A 22,935-nucleotide genomic window follows, 5' to 3' on the forward strand; every position below is an offset into this window, starting at 1 on the left:
GAGAGCCCTGGGGACTGATTTCTTCAGGAACAAATACATCTTTCTATCCCAATAGTACCCTGAGGAAGGAATATAGATATGGGTTCAAATCTCTGTCCTTGACTTTTGAAACTGAGTTACCCTAGATGAGGCACCCAACCTCTCTGTGCCTAGGTTTCCTTACAGAACTGGAATGACATGCCCGAGTCAAGGTGCGCCAGTCAGAACACCTGACGTATAGATAAGCCCCTGCTCGTTTGCCACATGTGAAGAAGAGCTTGCTACTGGTAATTGGAAATTTAGACTTCTTGTTTTATAATCGAAGTTCAGTTTGCCCCACTTCAAATGTGTCTTTAAATAATTAACTTCCTTTCATGCTTTAATCTTCAAAGCCCTCTGTGCCTGCAGACTTTACAAGGTGCTAGGTAGGAAAGCAATTAAATTCTCCCCAGAGTGGATGGTGGCTGGTGGGTGGGGGTGTGCAGCCTGGAGGTCAGAATCTTGGAGAACTGTGCTGACTAGAACTGTGCTTGGTACTACCACACCAAGCCTGATCTCTGTACTGTGTGAAGACTCTGTGTGTGGGGGTGGAAGTGGGAGGTCTTTTGGATTGACCATAGCTCCCTGCTGCAGGGACCCTAGAAGTCTCCCTTCCAGAGTGTCCAGAGGGCCAGACAGGGTTGTCACCCTGTCATCTTCCCAGACACCAGGAATAAGCCAGCCAGGAGTTACAAGTCAGTGGGTACCCGTCAGCAAGCTGCCATCGCTACCTTGGAGAGGAAGTTCACCTTGCGAATCAGCAAATACATCCACAGATTAATTCTTCTCTCATGAAAGGATGGGACGGCAAGGTGGTCTTTAAGCTACCAGTTCAAGATGCCTGTATTCAGACTCAACACTGAACATGAAGTGTCATCTCCCCCAAAGACTCAAATGGCAGAGCCTGGTCCTCAGCTGGTAGGTCACATCATAAGGGAGTGGAGGCTCAGACCTAATGAATGGGCTCACAATTTGATGATGGTACTGGAAGGTGGGGCCTGGCTAAAAGCGCTAGGACAGTGAGTGGGTGAGGAGGTGGGAACATGTCTTTGTAGGGTGTCTGTCCCTAATATCTGTCTCTGCAGCCCAGAGAACACTGTCGTCTGTCCCCACAACACACCCATGCTGTCCCCACAGCCTGCTAGTTCTGCTGGAACCACTTCCTCCAGCACCGAATCCTGAGTCAGGCTTGCTTTAAATCTACACCAGATTGTCCCTGTGTGTCCTTCCAGTTTATTTTCCTAGGAGGGACATTGGGTGCAAAAGCCAACATTCTGATTGCCAGCAGAACAAGCAGAGCAAAGCGTTGCCTTTTATGATAAAGAGCTCCATGTCTCAGCAGAGCACGAGGCTTCCGGATGGAAAAGAGAATCAGGTCAATTACTTTACTGCTCTGGTCTTGTCTCAATCTTGTCCGAGTAAGTCCTCGATCTAGAACACTGAGGACAAGGACAGCAGATGTTCCCTGTGACCTTCCCCCTCCCTCTGAGGAAAAGCTCTGTCCTAGATTTTAAACCTTCAGGAAGGCGGAACATGTCCAGAGCAAACACCTCTCAAAAGAAAAAAAAAAGTACAGAAGCAAGTCAAGAGGTTTTTTTTCCAGCAAGAAAATGAGATTTGTACTTTTGGGGAGGCGAATACAAATGACCGCATGTACACACATTCACACACACACACACACACACACACACACACACATATATGCACGCATGCACACAATCCTGTGATCAAATATCAGAAACATCTAACATGCATTTATCTTCTTTAAGAATTATTAATAAAATACCTAAAAAAAGAGCCTCAGGCTGCTTATCTCAAGCCCAACAGGATGCTTTGTTTACACACATGTCCTCATTCATCATTCCAACAGCCCCCTGAGGCGGATACTATCCCCTATCACCTTACAGATGAGGAAGCAGCTCCAGAGATGCAGAGGAATTTGGTCCAGATTGCTAAAGCAGAAATTACAACCTGGACCTTGACCCAGGGTAGGAGGGGTCCAGAACGGAGCTCTCAATCTCCAGGAGACGCCTGAGCGATAAAAAGGAAAGATGACTTGTCAGAGAAAGCCACCTAGTGCCTGGCTCACTGTGTTCCTGTTTTCTTTGCTTACCAGACATAGGATGGACATCCTCTCATGGCAACAGGTACTGGCTTGAGTTGTATTTTGAATTCTGTCTGCATGTTTGGTACAAAAGCAAGCATTCCTGTTATAGGAAATCAAGCCAGGCAAAGCACTGCAGTTCACAACAGTTTGATCTCATCTGGCCTTTGGTATCCCAGCAGGGGCCTCAGGCACCACAGAGCTGAACCGAAGCCCCTTGAAGCCCTGAGTCCTGACCCCAGAACCCACGGCCTTCTCTTCCTAATCCGTGTGGAATGGTGTTGGGTGACATTCCTGGGGACATGAGAGCAAACATTTATTCACCCCAGGTAGGGTACTGACAACAAATAAAAGATTTTACACAAGTCCAGCTTAGCTGAAGGGCCACTCACAGGACCATGGGTGACTCAAAGGCGGCTACCCCACCATGAAGAACTAAAACAGAGCCTGGCTTTGGACACAGGGACCACCTGACACAAGCTGAGCGCTCAGGTAGCCGCGTCCACCACCCAGGCACCATCCACACCATGGAGCCATGAGTTCCCTAGCACCCCACGGTCCCGTTGGTCTCCACTTGCCCTCTCTACATCTCCAGGAGGCAGCTGTAGCTGGCAGAGGACATCTAGTTGGTGTGGTTGTGTACACGTATAACGTCAGTACCTGAGAGGTGGAAGCAGGGGATCAGGAAATTCAAGTCTTGACCACATAGCAAGATAAAGGCCACCCTGGGCTGTGCCAAACCACATCTTGAAAATTTAATGAAAATATGTACAAAAAATCTTTTTAAATGCTTCTCATAGAAATAAAGACGAAACACATGTCAAAATTCCATTGCACTCCTCACTGAGGGAACCCAGGGAGGTAAGCTGCTTCCAGAGCAACTGTGGATTAAAGCATTGACAGGCCCTGGAACAGAACCACACTTTGGGAAGTGAGACAAATCTGGGCTGTGGCATGTGATTTTGGGTGGTTTGGCTGGCAAAGATAGACCAGTCTTATCTCTTCGAAGGAAAGCCTGCAAAGAACCTGCTAACTGAGGGACCCAGGACTACTGGGCCACCTAAAGAACACTGGGAAATCGCTATCTCCAGAGACCCCCCAAGCCGGTGGGGAAATTGTGGTAGTGTGAGCAAAAACGGCCCCCATAGGCTCATTGGGAGTGGCACTATTAGGAGGTGTAGTCTTATTGAAAGAAGTGTGGCTGTCACTGGGGGCAGGCTTTGAGGTTTCTGAAGCTCATGGAAGGCACAATGCCATTCTCCCTTCCTGCTGCTTGTCGGTCTGGTTGTAGAACTCTCGGCTCCTTCTCCAGCACCATGTCTGCCCGCATGCCACCATGCTTCTCAGCATGACGACCTCGGACTAAACCTCTGAACCGTAAGACAGCCCCAGTGAAATGTTTTCCTTCATAAGAGTTGCCATGGTCAGAGCAAATAGAAACCCTAACTAAGACAGGAACGTTGGGAGGTGGAGGCACACGGGTACTTCCCACTTCAGTCCTGGTTTACATATCTTTTCTCTGGAGAGTTCTAGATGTGGACACCCACTGTTTAACCCACACCAGTCAGACAGACGTTGGATGTTAGTTCCCTGAGCCATGCCATCCTCTCCCTTCCAGTAGCTGAATGTGGACACCAGGCTTTGCCCATCCTGCTCCTTATTCTCCACCATTGTCATCTCAGGCTCTGCACCTTCTAGCTCTCAATTCCCCCATCCTTCATCTGCCTGCCTCCTTTATGCACTGGTGACCCATGAACCAAGACCGAGTATTAATAAAAGATACACAAAGCTGGATATGGAGCAGATACCTTTAATCCCAGCACTCGGGAGGCAAAGGTAAGCAGATCTCTGAATTTGGTCTACAGAGTGAGTTCCAGGACAGCCAAGGTTACACAGAGAGAACCTGTCTTAAAAAACCAAAAACGACCAGAACAAAACAAAAGATAGGTGATGCTATAAGCCCCCAAAGCCCCCAAAGAATGAGGAAAAAGCCATTTGATCCCTACAGACAGGTGCTTAACATCTCCGTTTTCTCTCAGGCCAGGCTCGCAGAGGTGGTAATTGACTGCACCGTAGCTCTCTGCCACTGCAGCTGTCTTTCTGGGCAGGTACTGCTGCTTCAGAGCTGGTGCCAACTGCAGATTAAATGAACACCTCGTGGCCAAGATTCCCCAGGCAAGATGATAAATATGTCCCCGCAGCTTTACAAAGCAAAATACTTCTTGGTGTGCTGTGAAGGGGTATAGGAAATGCCAGAACTCAAACCCCACAAGAGTTGAGTCCCTGGTTGCCGTGATCACTAGGAGGCACCTTGCTGTCCACAGTATTGGCCTCCTGGTGTGACAGTCCTCACCCCCTGCCGTCTGGCACCCCTATCCCCACACTACCAACATCTTCACCTGAGCCGACTCCTCTCCTGGAGTCTGACACTGACTCCAAATTTCCTGCCACCACGTTAAGGGCACCCCTGAAACTCTTCTTTATCCCCTGGTGAGGCAAATGCTGCCTGTAGACTGTGTTCCCCAAGCTGCTGAAGCTCAGGGCCATGTAGGCGACAGTGCCCAATACAGAGCCCAGCTGGACTGCTCAGGAGACCAGGGTGTACCTGCCCGCTGTGGCCTGGGAGAAGCACTTTGTGTATCCGCTGCTGGAGGGAACAGTCGGTCCAGGAAGGGAGCCTGCCTGGCTGTGCTCACCCCAAACCAGGCAGAACAGGCTCTGTCACCACTGAGGACAGCCAGGAGAGGGGTCAATGGATCCTGAGGAGAAGGGGAGGTGTAAAGAGGGAATCTGCCTAGCACTCTTAGGTGTGGTGGCATGCCAGGTGCTGTGTCAAATAATTTACTTGCTACTCGCAAAGACCAGGGAGCTCCAACGCCAAGTCACCCAGCTGCCCTGATGCCCAGAGGAAAAAAAAAAACCTGCCTTGGGGCCACACAGCCATGGCATAGCAGACCTGGCTGGACAGTCAGGGAGCACCTAATCCTAACCCTGACAGGGAACCCCATGGACCACCCCCACCAAGTCTCACTAGCCTGGAAATTCCCAAGCAAGTCAGGCTGGTTGACCAGCAAGACTAAGGGACAACCCCCCCCCCCCCCCCCCACACACACACTCCCACCCTTCATCCCTGTCTCTGCCTCCCCAGCAGAGGAATATCAGGCATGTATTACCATATGGGATTTAAGGGATCAAATTTCCATCTGCATGCATGTGCATGCTTGAGCCCTGATCAGGGATTCTAGATTAGCATCTGGACCTTGCATGGCCAGCGAGAACTAAAAGAGGGAGATGGACTCTGGGGAGGGTGGTTAACTTAAGGAACTTGTGCTGACTTGTTTTATGTCACCTGAGAGGAGGGAGCCTCAGTTGAGAAAATGCCTCCCTAAGACTGGGTCATGGGCAAACCTGTAGAGCATTTTCTTAATTAGTGATTGATGGGGTAGGGCCCAGGCCATTGTGGGTGAGGTTATCCCCCACCCTGAACCGGTGATCCTGGGTTCTATAAGAAAGCAGGCTGAGCGAGTCATGAGGAAGAAGCCAATAAGCAGCATTCCTCCATGGTCTCTGCATCATTTCCAGCCTCCAGGTTCCTGCCCTGTTTGAGTGTCTGCCTTGATTTACTCAGGCTATGTAAGGCAAATTAACCCTTTCCTCCCCAAGTTGCTTTGGTTATGGTGTTTCATCACAGCAATAGCAACCCTGACTACAACAGGACTAAATCCGATGAAGAAAAGAGAGCCCGCTCTGGGCAGAGAGAATTTTGGATTCTGGCTTAGAGGAGGGAGAAAACCGGAGAGTCAGGGAAGAGACAGGGCCTCAGCTTCTCTCACAAAGATGTTCGTCCCTCAGGGACTGTGGCACAGGCAGCAGGGAGGAGCAGTGGGAAGGCGGAGAAAACAGCCTGAGTCTCTAGTTCTTGCCCTGCCATCGGCCAGGCTCCTTACCGTTTCTGCAGAGCCCTAAGGTTCCCATAATACCCTCTGAGAACCCCTGCCCCCTGCCAGCTTCTCCTGCTTTCATCCTTCCACCCCTCCGCCAGGCCACAGGGAAACTTCAGTTGCTCCTTCCAGAGAACTGAGGACTGCCAGACTCTGATCCCTCTTGCTCCTGGACCCCCACATCAGATTCTGTCTGACTTCAGTGATGGTCCTAAGCAATCACAGCTGCTAATTAGCATGGCGACCTTGAATAAGCCTCCAGGGGCCCTCAAGACAGAACACAGTCCTGAAGGTCACTTGGCTGCAAAACCTTTTAAGAAAACGAAGGACCAAGGGACAACAAGTTCTACATTAACATGCTTTTCCATTTCAACCTTCGCTGTTCCCGCTGTCCTCATTTGACGGGTGAGGAAACTGAGGCCCAGAGAGGTGAAGTGACTTACCAAGGACGCACAGCAAGAAACTCGCTTGTGGCGTCTCCCTCCCTATACCAGGGGCTGAGCTCACAGGAGACGTTTGTGGATTTTATATCCTGGAAGCCATCCACCCTCCCCGGCCACTCACGTACCTTCTACAGATAAGGAAGCTGAGTAGGAAGGCACTAACCCAGCTGCCTAAGGGTACTCCCATTGGAGGCTGGCATCTGGCTCCAAGCCTCTCCATTCCCAACCCCTTATGCCATTTCCCCAATACCCACCATAGGCTCTGAGGCCCTGTCGGTCTGTCTCAATCTGCAAACTTCCCTGGCCTCTCCCCCACCTTAGTGCACTAGGTGGCTGCAATAGCCTGGACCTCAGGTCCCTAGCTGCCCCTGCTCCTCCTGAGCTCAGCTCCTCCTCACAGAGGAGAGAGGACAGACACTCTCCTTGCCTCCCTGGTGCTTGGCAGAGCAGCCACGGCTCCTGCCCGCTGCCTGGCTGATGGAGAGATTAATCCTAAGCCCTTCCCATCAGCACCCCCACCCCCCACCTTGGGCAGGACCATGCTGGCTGTTCCTGTGGGACTTGGAGCACCAAGTCCGTTGCTGAGGCAGGACGGCTGGCCCAGCTCCCTGCAGCATTCGGACCTTCAGCTCTCAGGAGGAAGGAGGGCTTCAGAGTCCTTCTAGAAAGCCACCTTGTGCCCCTGCTCTTCTGCAGAATCAGAATGAATACACTTCTGGTCTATAGAGGAGGCCGGAGAAGGACTGGACACTGACGCTGCCAGAGATGCTATGTTGCCAGCTGGTTTTGGTTTGTGTCCTCCCCCACCCCCACCTCTCTGACACAAAACTGTCTCTTTCCTGGTCACTGAGAGAGACATGGGCTCCCCATGTCCGGCAGAGAACTGGCTGGGAACGGACTTCCTAAGACTAGCGGTGAGTAAACTTGGGAGGAACTTGTTTGTCCTGCGGTGGGATGTTCTAGAGCGGTGGCTGGGCTAAACAGCTTGGCAGAAGGGACTTTTGGAGAGAATGACTTTCCCCGGGGCTCTGGAGGAGTTCTGCTGGCCAGCTGTTAGGGGGAGCAAAGACTGCAAAATCAGATCTGTTCAGTGGAAGGAGATGGAGCAAGATTCCGGCTCTAGGCTATCCGAACCCCAGACCAGGAAGACCAGTGTGGGGTTGGATTCAGATTTGCTGTGTGACCTTGGACGAGTCCCTTCAGCTCTCTAGGACTTAGTTTCTGCTCTAGAAATTGAGAAAGCTTGGAAAGAACTCCCTAGACTCTTTGCAGGCTGCTCTCCTCCCACTGGCTGTGTGCTGTGAACCACGGAACGCATGCAAAATAACAGAGGGTACTGCAGCGTGCGTGAAACGCAGCGGCCCCGGCTCGCTCCTCGCCGGCTGCCACAATCCAGCAGGCTCTGAAATTGGAAAGCACTTTTATTTCCATCGGCTCCTGATTGGAGTGCCTCTCTCAATGTAGGGTTATAGGTGCCTGGAGACAGCTCTGGCTGGAATGAATAGCGGAAGAAATGGTCGCACAATAGGGAGGTTGAGACATAGCATGGAAATAATTCTTAAAAATATGCGAGCAAGCAAAAATCAAAAATGCTTGTCTTAAACGAAGCCCCCTAAATAGGTCTGTGATGGAGAGAGCCTTAGAAGCCTCTTTGCCCTGCAGATAGAAAACGACAGCCCAGCGAGGGGAGTAACCACTTCAAGGTCACACAGCAAGGGTGGGTGAGGCAAATACAAAATGCAGATCTGAGTAGGAAAGAGTTGTCCAAAGTGGGAAGTGTCCTCCACCCTCATACCAGGGTCCTCTGAATGAGAGAGAAGACTAGGGGGGGGTGAAGCTTTCATGGAGGGCTTCTGAGAGTCGGGTGCCTCACAATGCTGTCATGGTTCCCAGTCCCTGAGAGTTTGGTAGCTGACCCTCACTGAACTGTATTTGCTAAACAGTGGTCAAGATGCTGGTCTTCGATTCCCTCATCTGCCAAGGTGAACTGTGCCTGTCTCCCTCATGGGGCGGTTGGCACGAGTCTGTGAGACTGGCTGTGCTAGAGCACCTAGAAGTGACTGTTATGGGTGCTGCACATGTGTGTTGCTCCCTGACCTGATCCACAGTGTGGTAGCTCTAGCTTCTCCACTCACACAGACCAAGCAGAGGGTCCAGAGAGAGTGAGTCACTCCTTGGAACACGGCCACACAGGGCCCCCTGCAGGGCTGACCCAAGGCTCAACATTAGAGAAGAGAGAGAGACAGGAAGCCACATGCTCAAGACCCCATAGTCTGGGATGGTACAGTTCAGGATCCATTCCATCTCCATTCTCAAAATGTCTGTGTCAGGGAGAAGGAGATGAACATGAAGTCCCTCCCTCTTTAGTGTAGTGGGCAGCACATCTGTATCATGGATGTACATGTTCCACAGGGGTAGGGACGTGTCCAATGGCATGACCCTAGCACATAGTAACTGCCCAGCAACCAAGAAGTAAACAGGAGGTGCAGAGATGGCTGAAGCAGCTGCAGGAACAATACACAAATGCAACAATGTCTGTACTACCAAGACTCATGCTCCCTTCCTTCTTTTGTTCTTCTTCTGGAGGCCGACAGGTGAGCCCTGGCCCCACAGTCTGTGGCGATGCCCACGTCTTTCAGAGACAGGGACCTGCGTCCTGGACACCATCACTTCGGCTCCTGCAGCCCCTTGAGCCAGCTCTGGCCTGGTCCAGAGCCTCAGTCAGTTAAGGGCCTTTACTACCGCAGGGCCCGGAAGGTGGGCACCCTGGATGCCTCTCCAGAGGCGGACCTGAAGAAGGAGATCCTGGTGAACGTGGGTGGCCGGCGATATCTGCTGCCCTGGAGCACCCTGGATGCCTTCCCGCTAAGCCGCCTGAGCAGACTCCGGCTGTGTCGCAGCTACGAGGAGATCACACAGCTCTGTGATGACTATGACGAGAACAGCCAGGAGTTCTTCTTTGACAGGAGCCCCAATGCCTTCGGGGTGATCGTGAGCTTCCTGGCTGCGGGAAAGCTGGTGCTTCTGCGGGAGATGTGCGCGCTGTCGTTCCGGGAAGAGTTGAGCTACTGGGGCATCGAGGAAGCCAACCTGGAACGCTGCTGCCTGCGCAAGCTCATGAAGAAGCTGGAGGAGGCAGCAGAGCTGCGCCGGGAGGAGGCTATGCAGCGCCAGCAGCAGCGCCAGGCCTGCCACTCTGAAGTACAGTCTTCGCGATGGGCCCGCAGCATGAACCAGCTGCGTGAGATGGTGGAGGACCCACAGTCGGGGCTGCCCGGGAAAGTCTTTGCCTGCCTCTCCATTCTCTTTGTGGCCACCACGGCTGTCAGTCTGTGTGTGAGCACCATGCCCGACTTCAGGGCTGAGGAGGACAAGGTGAGTGGTTGCCCATCAGGGTTCATGGGACAGCTCAGGGACATTTAGGAAACCACGGAAATAGTTTCCTTTTTTTTTTTTCCCTTAGAGACAGGGTCTCATGTAGCCAGGCTTGCCTCAACTTACCCAGTGAGGCCTTAAACCATGGATCTTCCTGTCTATACTGCCTGAATGCTGGGACTGCTGGTGTACACCACCAGCCCTGTTTCATGCAGTACTGGGAATTGAACCCAGGGCTTCCTGCATGCTAGGCAAGCTCTAGTCCTTTTTTGTTGTTGTTTTAAGATTGGTCTCATGCAGTCCAGGCTGGCCGAGAGCTCTCTATCCAGCCAAGGCTAGCCTCCAATTCATCATTCTACTGCTACCACCTTCTGAGTGCTGGAAGGACAAACATGTGTCCCCACACCCAGCTAAATGTCTTCATTTAATCAGGAGAATATGAACACTATCCTATGTGAATTGTATACAGTTTTAGACACCCCAGCCACAAGTAAAGCTTTTTCACCTTTATTGGCAAGATGGGGACCCTTGAAGTCATTATGCATTCTTGGCTCTGTAGGGAACCCTGGATACTGACAAAGTCATGTCTGGTTTGGGATGGTAGGAAGACCCATCATCCACTTCCCGGGTCCTGTGATGGGGGTGGAGAGTGCTGGTCCTCACTGATCTCAGTTACCTCCTCAGTAAAATGGGAGACATTTCTCTGAATGTTCCCATATGTATTGCCTTTAATGTTTATAGAGCAACTACTTCATGTTAAGTATTGGCTCAGAATCCAGATCCCTGCACATGAGCCAACCCTTCCCCAGATGGAGACTCAACAATGCTACATGTATTTCCTCTGGCTGAGGGATAGATTATAGCAGAAACACTTGACCCTTCTTTTTCTGGTTGCCACCTCCTACAAAGTCTCTTAGTATCTCTGGGGGAGAACTCAGAGACTGGTCCTTGGCAGCCCCAACAAGCTAGGCTTGGCCACCCATCCTCAACAGACCAAGTAAACAATAGTGAAAGCCAGAAAGGTGATTAATCAATGTGGCCATATTGTGGGAAGAAAAATTAATAGAGATGTCTAGTAGCCCCTAAGTCATCTTCGGGTTCCGATGTGAAGTCTGTGTTTAAATTACATTGTAATTATAATTCTAAAGTGTGTGTGTTCAGGCACATGTGCCTCAGCATGAATGTGGTCTAGAGGACATGCATGAGGTCAGAGGACAACTTGCAGGTGTCGATTCTCTCCTACCATGTAGGTCCTGGGCCATCAGGCCTGGGATAATTTAAGAAAAGCTGGCAAGAAATAAGCCAAGCTAAGGTCAGGCATTCATAAAAATGAATAAGACTCTGTGTGATTATTTGGGAGCTGGGTGGCAGGTCCCACAAAGAGCAAAGAGTAAAAACAACAAAAACAAGCAAACAAAAAAAAAACCCAACTACACACAGGCAGAATGTTTACTCCGGGTCAAGGTCACTTTAGGTCTGCCAGGACCTAGGACCTAACCCCCAACAAGCCAGTAACACTAGGGGAAAAAAGGCTTAAGCCTAGTGACAGCCCTAGGTGGAACTTGTCTCCTGGAGAGAAATTCGCCTGCAGATCTTTCCAGCCCTCTACATAACTCTCAGACCGGTGAGATGGCTTTGTGGGTAAACCGTGAGTAAAGGTGCTTGCTGACCCATCTACCTTCTGTCTCTGAGCTTTTACCTTTTTCTCTTCTATATTCCTTTCTTTCCTTCTTATTCCATGGCTGGTAGTGTGGCTGGGTGACTGGCTCCTGGCATCCTGTTATTCTCTTCCTTTTCTTGCTCCTTCCTCTCCTCTCTTTCTCCTTCTATTTATTCTCTATGCCTAGCTATTGCCAATTCAGCTCTTTATTAGACCAATCAGGTGTCTTAGACAGGCAAAATAACACAGCTTCACAGAGTTAAACAAATGCAATATAAAAGAATGCAACACATCTTTAAAATAAATATTAAACAAATGTTCCACAGCATAAACAAATGTAATGCATCTTAAACTAATAATCCGGCACACCTGTGCACCCCTACATTCTCTTCGCAGACAGCTGTGGGACACCAAGGACCCCAGGAACCAGATGGTCTGTGTCCTGGTCTGCTTTCTGTTGCTCAGATAAGCATCCTGACCAAACACAAGTTGGAGAGGAAAGGGTTTATTTGACTCCCCCTTCCAGATCACAGGCCATCAGTGAAGGAAGTTAGGGCAGAAACCACAGAGGAGGAGGAAGGCCACTTACTGGTTACTGTTCAGCTAGCTCTCCTGTCTAGGGACAGTGCCACCCACAGTAGACTGGGCCCTCCTACATAAATGAGCATGCCAATAGGCCAATCGGATCAAGGCAGTTCCTCCATTGAGACTCTCTTTGAGTCTCTTGGCTTTGTAAAGTCAATAGCTGAGCTAACTAGAAGAGTCTCAAAGCTGAAATAGGAGCCTGCATTTGTTCGGAAGGCAGATGAAAAGCTTGAAAATAGAGCTAGACCGTTTCCTAAGGTAGAACATGGCTTCTCTCCAACTTCACACTACAGCTCTCTTACCACCCGAGCCTCCATCTATATTAGATTATGAAAGACAAGGAGGCAGATTAAAACCACACATGCTTATGTTTGTATTCACATCACATGCACACACATGTATACACACACACACCCATCGCTTCCTCCCAGATTTGCCCCACACAGTACAGCTGGACCAGAGAACCAGCATACACCTTACACAGGATAAGGTCTCCACAAATATTTGTCGAACAAAATGTGTTTCATCTGGTTGACTGTGGTGATATTTTGCTTATGATCTAACAAATAAAGCTTGCCTGGAGATGAGAGTGCAGAGTTAAGCACTAGAGGCCAGGGAGTGGTGGCTCACACCTTTAGTCTCAGGACTCTGGGGAGAAACGGATCTCTGTTAGTTCAAGACCACCCTGGGCCACACGAAATTGATCCAGTCTGAAAGAGAAACAGCTCACACTAAGGTGATCCCAGCATTTACTTAGGATCACATGCCTTTCATCCTAGTACGAGGGAGGTAGAGACAGGAGTGATATGGGTGGAGAGAGGAATATAAAGCGGGAGGAGACAGGAGCTCAGTGCAGTCTGAGGACAGGATTGTCCTTTTGGTCTGAGCACTGGTAGAGGTAAGAACTCTGGCCACTCTGCTTCTCTGATCCTACAGCTTTTGACCTCTGAGAGCTGACTCTGAGATTTGTACTATAACTGACCAATGTTTTCTCCCAAAGAAAAAGAAACATAACACTCAAATCCTCAGTCTTTCCAACGGCTGAGCTCCACTCTGAGACTGGAGGTGCCACCAGGAGCATCCCCATCCCCCAACCCCAGCAGTTGTTTAGCACAAAGCATGCCATGGCAAGGTCTGCTTGCTCACGGGGTATCTACATGTCGATTTTGCTTCTGAAGATTAGGGCACATTAAGCAATGTCCGTTATCCCAGTCAGGGATACCGGGTTGCAGCTGCTGAATAACCACACGCGTGTCCTCCACATGCCTGTCCTCCTTTTGCAGGGAGAGAAGACAGTGTCGGGGAGTCAGGAGCTTCCCTGTGCAGAGGAGTGAGGGCATCGCAGGGCCTCATGCGTTGAAAATGACCAAGAGTGCAAACCCAGGCTGGGTTTAATGCCACTGCCACTGGGGAAATCAAATTAGGGGCAGGTCACCAGTTTGCCGTCCTGGACAGCCCAGAGTTGTCCCTGAGAAACTGGCAGCCGTGTCCCACGGGATAAGAGGGATTTGTGTTCAGAGACGGCCACAGTGTCCCTGTGCTTCCTCTCCGGTGGAGTCACCTTTGTACATGCTGCCCTTTCTCTGCTTTTGTTGGGGATTATATTTCAGAGAGCCAGGGAGGCTGAAGCCAGGCAATCCTAAAATGTTTGTTCTTTAAAGACAGTGCCTTGAGATTTACATAAAAAGCGTTTGGTCTCTCTAGTATATGCCTTGTCTTTCTTATTTGTCCTCAGGGGACAGCAGGCAGGCAGAGAGGGGCTCTATTTAGTCAGTCAGCTGTTAAGGCTGGCCGGTTTCTCCTGAGGAGAGCCATAGGGCACAGGGATTTAATAACACCCCGAGGAACTCAGAGCCTGCGGCTGTGACCCATAGAAACCCAGATTCCTTTGCTTTGTCACCGCTGCCATCTGGCTGAGCCATGCTTGTTGTTCATTGGGGGACTGGTCGGTAACCTTTGTGGGGTTTCCTCTTATTGGCCGGGCTCTGGCGCTCAGTTGGAAGAGTGTTGGTCCAGCCTGTGTGAAGTTGATCCCTAGCAGTGTGTAAACTAAGTGTGGTAGCTCACACACCTATAATCCCAAAGGTGTAGGCAGGAGGACCAGAAGTTCAAGGTCATCCTTGGTCACTGAGAGGTGGTGGAATGCCGTGTCTGTTCCTAGTGCGTGTTTTCATTCCTCTTGGGTGTGCGCACAGGCATGACTTTGCTGAGTCTTGAGTGTGAGTTTAACCCCTGGAGGAGCTGCCACGTTGTTCCCTAAATTCAAGTTCCCTGTAACCCAGACCATCAGGCTCTCTCCCTCCCTTTCCTTCTCTCATTCCCCCCCCCCACCCCCGTGTGTGTGTGTGTGTGTGTGTGTGTGTGTGTGTGTGTGTAGCTCAGACAACTTTCTAAAGCTGTTTTTCCCCTTCCACCACATGGGTTCAGGTACGTTGTCAAGCTTACCTTGGCCGCAGGAACTTTAACCCGCTGAGCCATCTTGTCAGCCCTCATTCTTCTTTTAATCATGATTTTCAGGTGCGCAAATTGAAACTTCTTAAAAAAAAAAAAAAGAAGACAAAAAAACACACCCCTGCAATCCCACCCTTGTCAATCTAGACTATTTCCCTCACCCCAAAAATTTCCTTGGGCCCTCCCCAGTCAACCTAGGGTTCCCTGAGCAGTCGTTTGTTTATTTATTTTACTTTTTTGGTTTTACAAGACAGGGTTTCTCTTTGTAGCTTTGGAGCCTGTCCTAGAACTTGCTCTGTAAAACCAGGCCAGCCTCGAACTCAGTTAGATTCACCTGCCTCTGCCTCCCGAGCGCTGGGATTAAAGGCGTGCGCCACCACTGCCTGGCTGAGCAGTTGTTTTGATGGTTGGAGTCATGGAGGTGAGCCTTCCCTAGTCCCAACTGTTGCCTGTCTGTGGCCGCTGGCTTGCTAGGCCCTATATGCCTGTGTGGTCCTTTCATTTCTACCAAAGCCTCCTCAGGCCTGGCTCACCTTGACTTTAGGAATAAGCAGCGCTCTCCTCACTACCCCCAGAGACAAGGCATGCGCCATGGAGGCTGATTCCCCCACTTAGCCTGGGATTAGGAGGAATCCCAAAACCAGAATTTTCTGTGCCCGCATCCAGAAAGATGAGAACAATGTAGACCAAAGTGCCCTGGCCCCCGTAGCCAGAGTCTTCCTCGGAGAGAAACAAGTGTTTTGTTTTTATTTTGTTTTGTTTTCTTCTTCTTCTCTTTTTCCTTTATATAGGCAGGGCTGGACTGAACATCACATCCTCAACTGGAGCCCTACATCCATCTCTTGTGTCCCAGCATGGATGCAGAGATGCCAGCTCCTGCAGGCGGACACCAGGCTGGTTAGGATGCAGGGCAGAGCGGGATGCAGGCAGACACCAGGCTGGTTAGGATGCAGGGCAGAGCGGGATGCAGGCGGAGTGATTAGGCAGAGCCAGTCTGCTGCAGTGCAGGGAGGGCCGACCGCCCAGACCAGGGGAGGGAGGACAGAGTGTACATGGCTTGAATAGCCAAACACCAGCACCAGAGGCAGAAGCTCAGCCTGCTGGGGCCTGCTGGGCCCTCCAGAGTCACCTTCCCCAGCTGCTGGTCACTGAACCCAGCTTTCTCTACTTGCCTGTTTCATTCTCCCCTGGGGTGTTGGTCCTTTGTGGCAGGCCCCTTTACTGTCCTGGAGCCAAGAAAGGGGTCAGTGTAAGGAGCTCACAGCCTTGGACGATGCCCTTGACCTAGCAATGCTTCTTCTATAGGTGACAAGATGTGGTCATAGCTGTAACAGAGGCAGGAAATCCAGCTTTCCACCAGATTGATCTGCCATGTACAACCACACAATGGACAGCTCAGTCCACAGGACATAGCAAGAACACGCTGTGTCTCCAGGGCAGTGGTTCTCAACCTGTGGGTCACAACCCCCTTGGGGGGAGTCACATATCAGATACCCTGCATATGAGATATTTACATCATGATTCATAACAGTAGCAAAATTACAGTTATGAAGTAGCAACAAAAATAACTATGTTCGGAGGTCACCACATCATGAAGAACTATATTAAAGTTGTAGCATCAGGAAGGTTGAGAACCACGGCTCTCGGACCTGGGAAGATGGCTTGGTGGGTTAGTTGTTTGATTTGCATGCACATGGACCTACTTGGCAAGCCCCAGGCCAGTAAGAGACCCTGTCTCAAAAGAAAAAACAAAAATCCCATAAAACAAGGTGGATAGAGCCTGAAGAATTACAGCCCTGATTGTTTTCTGGCCATCACACACACACACACACACACACACACACACACACCTAACAAGGCTTTTCAAGGGGAAGCCATTTCTTCACACCCCCACAGAGCCACCACGAAGCTACTTCACCGTGTCTTTTCCACCATGGCTGGATGTCCCTCGGAAACCATGAACCCGTATAAATCCTTCCTCTTTGGAGTTGTTGTGCCGTTGTGCCAGGTTTTGAGGGCCGCTGACTAACCCGTGATTCTGTGGCTCTCTCACCCCAGGGAGAATGCACGAGAAAGTGTTACTACATCTTCGTGGTGGAGACCATCTGCGTGGCCTGGTTCTCCCTAGAGTTCTGTCTGCGTTTTGCCCAGGCCCGGAACAAATGCCAGTTCTTCCGTGGGCCCCTGAATGTCATCGACATTCTAGCCATCTCCCCGTACTACGTGTCGCTTGTGGTGTCCGAGGAGTCCCCGGAGGCAGGCGAGAGGCTGAGTGGCAGCTCCTATCTGGAGAAAGTCGGATTGGTGCTGCGTGTTTTGCGGGCGCTGCGTATCCTCTACGTGATGCGTCTGGCCCGCCACTCGCTGGGGCTGCAGACGCTGGGTCTCACGGTGCGTCGCTGCGCCAGGGAGTTTGGCCTTCTGCTGCTCTTCCTGGGGGTGGCGGTCACCCTCTTCTCCCCTCTAGTCTACGTGGCTGAGAATGAGTCTGGAAGGGTCCTAGAGTTCACCAGCATTCCCGCGTCCTACTGGTGGGCCATCATCTCCATGACCACAGTGGGCTATGGGGACATGGTTCCTCGCAGCGTTCCTGGTCAGATGGTGGCTCTGAGCAGCATTCTTAGTGGTATCCTCATCATGGCCTTCCCAGCTACATCCATCTTTCACACCTTCTCCCATTCCTACCTGGAGCTGAAGCGGGAGCAGGAGCAGGTCCAGGCCCGCCTCCGGCGTCTTCAGAACACAAACTCGGCCAGCGAAAGGGAGCTTCTGAGCGATGTGGATGACCTGGTCCCCGAGGGTCTGGTCTCCCCCATCCGCTACGTGTAACTCCTACCGCCTTAGGAATGCGCCGTAATTTCAACTCATCCCACGGCTGAGACAAGCTCCTGCACCTCTCCTGTGGACCATCTGGGGGGATGTTCTCAGAATGCTGAGTTCCAAAGCAGGAAAGGGGCCAGGCCATAACAACACTGGTGTGATCCTGGGCACATCCCTTGTCCTTCCCCAGCTCCCTGCCGCCAGCTACTGGGCACAGTTCATCTTGGTAGGCTGAGTCTGTGGCCCTGTGTTCTTTCCCCTCCCTTGCAGACTCTGTGCTATTCCACCCTGGGTCCTGGATGCTCACTGAACTGACCACTGCTAATAGTGAAATGCGGAGTCTGCAGATTTCCATCCTCTCCTCCAGAGCTCCCTCTCCGGGTTCATGCCACCCGAGAGGGCTCAGGCACTGAGACCTGTTCAAAGCTCCATGCAGCCCGCAAGGCTTCCAGGCGGATCATGTGCTCTCTTGCTTCCTGCCACCGCCAGCCGAGTTTCCAAATACAGCGGAAACACTCACTGTTCTAGATGCTCTTAGCCAAGAAGGCAGCCCTGGCCACTGCAATAAATCCTGTCAGGGTCTCATGGCAGCGAGCCTATTGTCACCTCTGACATTGCTAGAGACCTGGGCCGCAGGGCCACCTGCAAATACCCAGTTGGCCAGCCGGACTCTTGGTGGACACTCTGGTTCTGCAGCTCTTAGTCTTGACCAGGAGACTCTGAGAACCATACAATGTCCTTTCAGAGAACAGCAACACAAGGAGGAGCCTCAGCTTTCCCCGATCGACTAAACATCACTGGCACAGCTCGGCAGTACAGCCCTAGGCCTGTCTGGTTCTAGCTCCCCACATCTGACCCCCACTGATGAAGGCTGGGCATCCCTGGTGTCTGTGTGCATCCACGTATCCGTGTGCTCCTCTGTCAGCAGACTCGACCCTTGGATCCACAGAGGAGGCAGCGTGCTATGAACATGACTTACAGAGATGAACCAGGAAGCAGCAGAGGCCCCTGAGCAGTCGGTGCCCCCTGCACAGGGTCTAATGCTGGAGGGGCGCCCGGGGGTGGGGCAGAGCAGACTGGGAGAAGGAGGTAGTGGATCTCAGAGCTTTACAGAAGACAGCACTGTGACTGTGCTAGGCGTGAGGACAAGGATGACAGTCCAAGCTGAAGTGGGAGTGAAATCCATCCAGGAATGTCCCGTGGGTTCACCTCCCCCACATCACTACCAATCTGGCATAGCACACCTGGGAGACATCTCCGTGGCACTTCCCAGCAGAGACACAGCTGCACTGTCATCCAGGACTGGCTGTAAGGCCAATGGAGAAAGGACAAGGGCAGTGAGATAGATGGGGCCCTGTGAGTCTGACATGGCTCGGGTGTGGCATGCAGTCAATACTGCAGCCCTGCTAATACATATCTGACTATTGGTCCTTCTGCCAGTATTGAACTGAGCCCTTCTGAGTGCCAGGCTCACTTCCCCTGACTGCAGCCCATAGCCAATGACTTTCCAGAGAAGCCCCAACATCTAAGCTAAAGGGCGTCTTGCCCATGTGGGAACTCTCACATCCTCTGATTCCCCCAGCAGATACATACACGACTCCATCTCTCTAGACCTCAAGGTCCGGAGAGCACCTTAGTTCTTACCAAGCTCACATGTCTCAAGCAAGCCCTTTGTGTCACACGAGGAGAGCTGATTCCTTCATGAGGCCCAAGGCATGCTGTTCTGTTTCAGGGATCAGCCAGCAGAGTCCTGGGGATACCTGAATGTATTCTGGAAGTATATAAAAAGTAGCTTTTGCACCAGGCTAATTTTTACTTGTTTGTTTGTTGTGAGACAAGATCTCACAGTGTAATCCAGGCTATCTTTGAACACATAATCTTCCTTGTTCAGCCTCCTGGCTCCCACACTAATATTTTTTAGCTGTAATTAGACAAAACACTAAACAATCAGTTTTTCCTTTATACTCTTTAAGAACAGACAGCATGGGTTCCATCTGAGGCCCGGGGGTTTCACTCTGTCTATGATTGTGAGCAGGTCCCTCTGCCTCTCTGTAAACCACACGGTTAGATCAGATCTGTGGTTCTCTAGCTGAAGTTCTACAGGACACTTTTGGGGGCTGCTGTTGTTGGGGGATGATCAGCCAAAGAAGCAGAGGACCCATTGGCCAATGATGGTCATGCATTCACACAACACCTAAAAGAATACAGAAATGCCTAGACAGTTCCTCTCCTCCAAGACAGGGCTATCCACAGGTCACAGACCTGAGGTGTTGGGCTCACCCTGGAACCAGAGAAGAAGCCACTGGGGACCTGGGCCCTGTCAGCTCTGCATCTGTCCCTCAGTTCTGGCTGAAGGCCTTGTCTGCATCACATGCTTGGTTTGATGTCCCCAGTACTGTGCCTAGCTCTCACCAGGCATCCCCACAGTTCTCTGTGCCACCAAATGTACCAAGGCAAAAAGAAAAGTCAAAGGTCAGCATTGGCTAAACCCATCAAAGACACAAAATGTCTCTATTGTCTGCACACATATACCCAGTTAAAACTCCTATTAAATATGACTTGGAAAATTGTAAGGGATGGCTTGATGTAGGGTTTAATTTAACACTTTTGATTTTTTGTTTTTGTTTTGTTTTGTTGTTTTCTTTTTCTTGGGTAACATCCTGGGAGATAGGTCTAAGTCGTTCAGGTCTGGCTTTTGCATCCCTTTTGATGTGATTGGATGGGAAGGAACTACAAGCGTGTTGCTAGGTAGTGTTTTCATCCCCATTGGTTGACAGGAGCCCAGTGATCCCCAGCTGCTGTAGCTGTAGCCAAAGGGGACTTTTGACTTTGAGTCACCTTCCAGTGGTTACAGGTATGGCTCCTAGAGGAAGGAACAGTGTTGACTGGAGGTCTTTCCAGTTATGCAGAATTGAGCTCAGCAGTAGAATTGAGTTAGCTCTTCAATACAATGAAAGGGACTCAAAGAGGGTCCTGACTTGGGACTGTGCCAAGACTGCAGGCTACTTTCAGGGCTTCTAGGACTGCACCATGGCCACCAGCAGTCCCATCAACACATGATCAGTGTGCCTCTGATCATCCGAAGGGCAGATATGCTTCTAGATGCTAATGCGCTTCCGAGGGTAGAGTGTCCACTGATTTCATTTGTTTCTCAAAGGAAGACTCTCCAAACAGGGTAAAGAGCTCTAATGTCAACCAACTCCCTCTTGGAAGATGGAGAGACCAAGGTTCAGAGAGGGAAAACCACGCTTTGGCTTATCTCATTATATTCAAGTATCTTGACTCCTAGCTGAGCCCTTTCTAGTATATTTGGCCGCAACCCTGTGCTCGAGGGAAGCAGGGCCTGGCCTTGGAGAATGTGTTCCATAGGAAAAGAAAGCAGCAGTTTGCCACACTGTCCTGAGCTGAGGGGCAGGGACACTGTGGAGTGTCCTAGGCATATTGTTCAACAGGAGACATGGGGATGGACGTGCTGGACGTGCTCTTCCTCAGATACCCATAGTGATCCTGTAGGAGGCCGCTGTAGTCCCTCCCAGCATGGGCAACTGGGCTTCTGGGAACTTGCTGCAGCCGTTCCTAACCTGCGGTGGCTGGGAAGGCCACACAGAAAGGGACACAGTAATCAGTGTGTGAACATGTCACCGTCTACCAAACCTGGCCGCCCATTCCAGATTCACTTGCCCACAGAGGTCTTTTCCTACCACCCGATTTCCATCACTCAGGTACCACACCTCACCCTTTCCCTTGATGCACTGCATGCCCCACTGTGGACACTCCGTATCTCCCACTCCTCATGGAGGAATGTGACTGTGGACACTTTCTGGGTGGTCACTGGTACCTAGCCTACAGGTTTGTAACAGTTTGTGTGGGGACCATGTCAGATACCATGAGTCCCAGCAAATCTTCCCCACTCTCAAAAAAAAGAGGAAGGGGGTTACTATCAATGAGGGGCAGTTCCTCTCTTTGGGAGGTGATCCCAGGACACACTATGAAGATCAGAGACTGACAAAGGGGAGGAAGGGGCCAGGGAGAGCTGGCCTTGCCCAAAGATTGAAATAAAGCAGTAACATTAGGCCTGCTTACTGCCTGCCTGCGCAGGTCAGGTAGAATGTTCCAGCAAGGCTGGTCATACTGAGGATCTCTGTGAAGAGAACATATCCTTCTTGCAGGTAAATGAGTCCCCAAGATGCAGCATCTCCAACCCTGGGCAGCTTCACAGATTCTAAAGTAGGACCTTAATGGTTTCAAGGTCCCACCTTTGCCTTCGTAAGTGTGGACAGGAAGGACGAAGGAGGGGGTGTGACTTTGGAGACAAACCGCCAGGGCTGGCACAGTCTGGCTCAGTCCAGGCTCTGGACTCCCAGAGCTTCCAGCCCTGGGCAGCCTGCTCTCTGCCCAGTGCCTGTCTTTATGCAGCTTTGACATCTAGCCAAGGGGCACCTCCCGGAATACAATGTCAGTTAAAAATAAAACTAAAGGCACCAGCCCTGCCCTGCAGCAGTCTGCTTCTGAGGACACATAGAGAACTCAGAGCTATCTCTTAGGGACTTGCTGTAAGGAGGACACAGCCAAGGGGGTACAGCTACCATGTGACACAACCTGGGATAATGTGGGCCCTGAACTAAAACTAGCCTCCGTTGTATTTGCGCTTACCTGCCTGATGCAGACCCCTATGCGGCCTGAGGTGCCACCTGCACTTAACTGGGTGAGATCTGGGGACCCTGCACCCTTCTGAATTAAATATTAAATGACATAAAAAAAAAACCAACTTTATAAGTTCAAGACAAGGCTGGGCTCTATATAAAGTCTGACCAGCCTGGGCTACATAGAGACTCTGAGGCCAGTCTGGGCTGGATGAAGAGTCCCAGCTGGTCCTCCATGTTCCCAAAGGCAACCTGTGGATCAGCCTTGAGCAAGATTGTATGTGACCTGGCAACCACCCACCTCTGCAGAAAGTCAGGGCCAGGATCCATTCACAGTCTCTCAAACCATCTGGGAGAGATGTAACCACAGGGAAGGCAGCCCCCATGCACTTGGTGTGATCCAGCCTGCTTGTCACTGGGCAACTGGAGCTAGGGACCCTGGAGATGCGGGGAGGGGATCCTGACATAGAAAAGCCAAGAGTTCACTGGACAGAACTATATTTCTCTTGTCTGCCACTCTCCTGACCCAGGAATGGGAACCGCTTTTGAGAGCCCACCAGAAATCTCAGTTAGGGCGATCTGATTTCAAGTTCAAGAAGCTCCATTTGGACTTCGTTAAACAAACAAAAGGATCAGTGTTAGTTCTTAGTACTGAAATCCTGGTGGACACCAGGAGTGGTTCGACCCGGGGGTTCAGCCAATCCCATCAGTATCAAACAAGCTCATCTTCGCTTCATCTTCTCCCTGTCTTTCTGGGTATATTACCTTCACCCCCAGGCTTTCCTCCTGGCTACAAGACGGCTGCACCAGCTCCAAATTTATCCTTTCCTTTCACCAGGCCCTGAAGAGTGAAAGCTCCCTTTATCCTAGAGTCCCAGACAAGTCTTCTCACTGG

At 51.0% G+C, this 22,935-nt stretch overlaps 1 protein-coding gene across 2 annotated transcripts; it reads left to right on the top strand.

Annotated features, from left to right (window-relative positions):
• The first annotated feature begins 7,066 nt into the window (after positions 1-7,066).
• Positions 7,067-19,953, top strand: Kcng4 (potassium voltage-gated channel modifier subfamily G member 4). 2 transcript variants are annotated; one of them, XM_041650261.1, is made up of 3 exons: positions 7,067-7,420; positions 9,093-9,881; positions 16,636-19,953. In XM_041650261.1, the coding sequence occupies exons 2-3, from the start codon at positions 9,129-9,131 to the stop codon at positions 17,404-17,406; spliced, it is 1,524 nt and encodes a 507-aa protein (XP_041506195.1). In that variant the 5' UTR covers positions 7,067-7,420; positions 9,093-9,128; the 3' UTR covers positions 17,407-19,953. The 2 variants fall into 2 exon arrangements, with proteins under 2 accessions (XP_041506195.1, XP_041506196.1); XM_041650262.1 differs by having other exon boundaries at positions 9,101-9,881.
• Positions 19,954-22,935: the final 2,982 nt, after the last annotated feature.

Source organism: Microtus oregoni, unplaced genomic scaffold (genome assembly GCF_018167655.1).
Source record: "Microtus oregoni isolate MIOR12 unplaced genomic scaffold, Mior012 000004F_ref0000308, whole genome shotgun sequence".
Lineage (NCBI taxonomy): Eukaryota > Metazoa > Chordata > Mammalia > Rodentia > Cricetidae > Microtus > Microtus oregoni.